The sequence below is a fragment of the Frankliniella occidentalis genome, unplaced genomic scaffold (assembly GCF_000697945.3).
Source record: "Frankliniella occidentalis isolate FOCC.00 unplaced genomic scaffold, Focc_3.1 Scaffold65, whole genome shotgun sequence".
In the NCBI taxonomy this organism is placed as follows: Eukaryota; Metazoa; Arthropoda; class Insecta; order Thysanoptera; family Thripidae; genus Frankliniella; species Frankliniella occidentalis.
The window spans coordinates 1070049-1075037 of NW_026267195.1; the positions used below are offsets into that span (position 1 = coordinate 1070049).

The 4989-nt window shown below is 41.2% G+C and overlaps 2 protein-coding genes across 3 annotated transcripts in view; one reads left to right on the forward strand and one right to left on the reverse strand.

Moving 5' to 3' along the window:
* LOC127749560 (uncharacterized) overlaps positions 1-4989 on the reverse strand; it is a 32787-nt gene that overhangs the window by 16297 nt on the left and 11501 nt on the right. The window lies entirely within an intron of this gene.
* Positions 817-4989, forward strand: part of LOC113207098 (regucalcin-like) — a 14943-nt gene continuing 10770 nt past the window's right edge. For both annotated transcript variants that reach the window (XM_026423485.2, XM_052268224.1), the window contains exons 1-2: positions 817-984; positions 3354-3526. In XM_026423485.2, the coding sequence (XP_026279270.1) occupies positions 941-984; positions 3354-3526 (217 nt within the window). In that variant the 5' untranslated portion in view covers positions 817-940. The remainder of the gene's footprint in view (positions 985-3353; positions 3527-4989) is intronic.

Here is a 4989-nt window from a genome sequence, read left to right on the forward strand (position 1 = left end):
ACCCGTTACGTTAAACAGAATGCCGCCCCGCCCCTTCCTCCTGTATAGGTGCACTCGTTGTTGGGACAACCCCTAGGCGAATGCAGGGCAGGGGGGGGGCAATGTTACAAAGTCGGTGCTCAAGTGTTGGGACACTGTTTTTTGTTTGGCGATGATCATTGCCATTTATTGGCAATGAAAACGCCCTCATTGCTACGATGGGTTGGCAATGAATCGCATTTTTGGCAATGAACTTCGTTTGGCGATTGGATATTTTTACTACCACTACAGTGGCGATGGGTCGCTCATTGGCACTCCAGTGGCGATGGGGCCATTGCCAAAAACTAGCAATGGGAAATAGCCAAACGAAAAAACAGTGAAGGCAATGAAAATAATCTCCACATTATTTGCATCTGCCAGCCGCCAAGGGATTTGAAGTCGATACATACTGCATGTATTTTTACACTCTAAATGTAAAAGGACAATTTTGTCCACAGAAATGGAACGGATTTGTGCACATCCAGAAAGGATGCAATTTTTTTCCTTACATTGGACAAATTTGTGTAAAGCCTCACACAATTTGTCGAGTTTTAGGAACAAAATTGCATCCTTTCCGGATGTGCACGAATCCGTTCCATTTCTATGGACAAAATTGTCCTTTTACATTTAGAGTGTACGATTACAAATTGTTATCCTACAACTGGCGTCAAGGAAAATTTTCCTATAAACCTACCTACTTTTTTCCACAGTGTTTACTAAATTGGATGTCTGTAACAACCGTGGATTACAGTTAGTGCTTCCCCCTCGCACTTCCTCCCCCCTCCTTTCTAATCAGCTATCTCAGGATGGATTGGAGGAGGGAGGAGTCGCAGCAGTATCCACGTAGGCGTGTTAACTGTCACAAGCTGTTATGAGGTGCGAAACAAACAGGTAGTCGGGTGCAGACAAGCGACGGCGAAACATGATCTTCAAAATCAGTGGCTTTGGAGCGCTTTTCATGGTAAAGTAAGTTGTTGTATGATACTATTTATATATTGCCATCATCTTGCTGCCAAAAATCTTCCCACTCTTACTTAAAATTTGCTTTCCTGACCATAATTTTGTTTATATACTAACAGCAAAATTGTTGAACAGAATCATTCTCACTAAACCATTTAGGAGAAAATCTTTAGGAATAAGAGTGACAATAAATGGCAAGTGATATTTGATTCACGGACTTGCCTTGGATGTTTCTTGGAAAACATCTGAATCGGATACATGATTAGGCATTTCATTTGTATATAGTGGAAGACACACTGTTCTGGACCTCAACTGTAGCTCTTTATATTTAGAGTATATGAAGACTGAGAATTCTGAACAAGTAAACACTTAGACTTTAATTTTGCCTAGTGTTGAGGAAGGCGAAATGAAGGGGCACATGTGCTCTACTGTAGTTTATGGAGCTGCTCTACGTAGCACTCCGTACAAGAGTTGGGTCAAGACTGACCGCTACAGGGTTTGAGAGTAGAAGGGAAACAATAACAAGAGAGTGGGAAAACAGATGACAGGGATCAGAACTAGCGCGTATATTTGAAGTAGTACACTGTTGAGAAACCTAGTATCTCTGTTATCGCCAGTTATGGCAATCTAAAGCTGATCTTATCTCAGAGGTAAACCCGACCGCTTTCACGAAGAAATGTCCACCAAAAAACTGCCCATCGTTACTTGGTCCCCCCACTTACAATGTCCTCTAGCTGTATCTAGCTGTAGTATGAGGGTCAATAATAACATAAAATGGCAAATGAAATAAGGGCCAACTTCACCTTTCCTGCTGTGCTGCGAGTACTGGAATCCTCGGTAGCACAAAACCTTCTTGCCCTTGGTAGAGTGAGCAGTGGGGCGTATCTCGGATGCGGTCCAAACGTTGTTGGCCATAGCAACAATGCCCTATAAAATAGGCCATTCATTTTAGCGGCCAATCAATTAAGGGACATTTAGCAGCGGACCTTAAACGGAGGACAAAAAGACTTCGGACCATCAGAGTTCGGACATTTTGCGGTGGACATTCCTTCGTAGCACCACGCGACCGGTTCTTCTTTAGTGCACTATTCAAAAAAAGTCTCAAATTTCACATCAGAATCAGTTGTTAAATTGCAAACGTCCTTGGGAAATTTCATAAAATTATAAATTTTTCAATTTGTTATTAAATTTGTAGAGGTTCTTTGAAAATTCAAAACTGTTTACTGAAAATTAGGAAACCTTTGTAATTTTCAAGGTAATGTTGCAATTTGCTATTGTGAAATTACGATCAGTCTATTGGAAATATAATATTTCATTGTAATTTCCGATTGCGATTATTTGCAATTTTGAAAAGTAAAACCGAACGAAACAGGACCTGAACAAAGCAGGTTTACTCTAGAACAACGAACCTTCACAGCTCCTTGCGACTTTGAACTCTCATACGACATCACGGCGACTGTACTGCAAAGAAGTGCCGCCACAGATGGCGTCGTAGTCAGCACGTATCTTTCTAAAGTGACTATAAGTATTTAACAAAACGGACATATAATGTTCTGTAACAAAATACTTTCACTGGCTTTGATTTTAAGTAAAAGGTCATGCAAGTACCCAAAATGATCGGTCTAATTCTAACGCGCGCCGGTCCCCGCAACCTCCTCTCAGTTAGGTATCGTGCTGTTCGCACACATCCAAAAGGGGGCGCCTGTCCTGCACTCCCGTAATTTTATTGCGACATTATCGTCAAAAGTAAATTGACACTCCTCCAGCCGAAACAGATGATCCCTAGAACATTTTCGGTTCACTCCCCGTCCTTTAGCCCATCCAGCTAATCCGTAGAGCACTATCAGTTCACTTACTTCATGTTCATGGAAAATTTCTGTAATGTTGTCGTAAAATAACAAACCTGGATTTTTGAAAATTCACAGGAACGGTTTTAGCTTTCAGATTGCAGATTCTTAAATTTCAAATCACGTGTGTACATTTTTTTACATTTGTTTTAGTTGGTAGTTTTAGAAACATCGAATTAGGTTAATAGATTCCAACAATATTTATAGAATAACAATCGATTTTATTAAAAGTGAATAACAATTAGTGAAGTGTGCAATGTCACCCACAATGAACAATTTTATTTGGAACGACGAACGTTTCTTCAGCGAATTTTTGACTTTTTTTGATCAGAAACGTTCGGTTTAGTTTTTCTTGCCATAATTTTTCTCAGAAAACTTTCTAATTTCAATTTTAACTTTCTGCTAACTTCTTAGGTTACATCTAACTAGTTTTTAATTAGAAAAAAATCAAAAAAAAAATCGCGTTTCTGGACTACTTTTCTCTAGAGTGTACCCGATGCATGCATGCAATGGTTTAAATTTGCACAGTGTGCTGGTTGGTGTGCTTAGCGAGCAAGTACGACAAGTCACGCAGCCCGGCATTCATACGGAAGGGCCCGTATGGGATCACGCGAACGACGGGCTCTACTTTGTCGATATCGCAGCAGACCGCCTGGAGTACTACGACCCAAAGACTGGTGTTGTTCACAAAGTCACGCTCGGTACGTATTATTACCAAAATATGTGTCTTTCTAAAGATCTTATTATCCTATACTTCCGGCTTTCCAGAATAAGGTAGAGGGGATGTGTTCCATCAGTTTGTTTTTGAATGGGGAAAGTTAACTCCGCCCACCCAAATCCCCACCCAAAAACTTCAGCCAGATATCAAAGAAAATAGAGAAAACCTGAGATCAGCCATAAAACGTCCTCCACCAACCCTAGTAACACAAACTGTCGCACATAGTCTGATTTTTATCTATCGTCCAATTATTGTGACGATAACGAAAATCCAAAAGTGATGGATTTTCCAGATTCAGGCGATTGTCGCTGGCCTGTCAAATTTAAACCATCTAACATTTTGTTATATTTGTATCGATTCCTGGTCAAATCCACAACAGTGGTTTTTCGCCTCCATTCTTGATAGCTAGCCGATAAAGATTTTCGTTCGGAGGAAAAAGATAGCATAGCAATAGAATCATTTTTATCATTTCGTATATCGCACCGATAGTCCGCATCTTTTTAAACGGACCCGTTTCTACCAGACAGTAGGAGGGGGCCGGGCGACATGGTTCAGTGAACCATTGGTTCACCACCACCTGTTGAGCAGCTCCACACCCACGCCCGGGTATCAGAGCAAAAATAAGAGACACCTTGCTCACTGAAAACTCGGCTCCCAGCGCGCACTGCCCAGCGCACACGCCAAAAATTGTGTTTAATTATAAAAGTAATGATTACTATATCACGCAAAAAGACACATTAAGAACAAGAACAATGCAGCGAGCAGGCATCGGATGCCTTCTTGGCGTCCGAAAGCGGATTGTGCGAATGAGAGAGAGCTATGACGCAGCGCGAGCGTCTCACTCGCACTATCGCTTTCCGAAGCCCGATTGCGGATGCCCGCTCGCCGCGGGGCTCTGTTTTCTTTTATTCAAAAGATATTGCTCGAAACTGTAGGATAGAAAATTTCCTTAACTACGGATACCGTTTATGGTTAACAAGAACTGTTAACGTTTCGCTTCTGTTGTCCGACAATCGTACGACAGTTCTGTACTAGGGATGAATCGGATTTGGAATGGCAGAGTTTACATCCCGAATACTGGGAGTCCTGACAATAACCTGAGTGTAACCGAGTAATGCCGACCATAATTTTAGAGTACTCGAACAGTTCACGGAAAAAAAAACCTCAGCTGCCCTAGCTAAATGTTAGCTGTCCAGGCAGTAGCTAAATTTTAAGCTGTTGAAGCTTATTTTTTGCCGTGGTAGTCAAATAATAGCTGCAGGAACTAATGCTTCCGTATAACAGCTTATCCTGCGTGATCTGGTTTGGATGACGCAATTAGCTCTCTCAACTAATGCGTGGCCCGGGTGAAAAAACATTGACAGTAAGTTTGTATACAGAGGTATACAAGTAATTGTATAAAGCTGTATAAAGGTAATTGTATTACATTTGGTAAAACTGTATTAC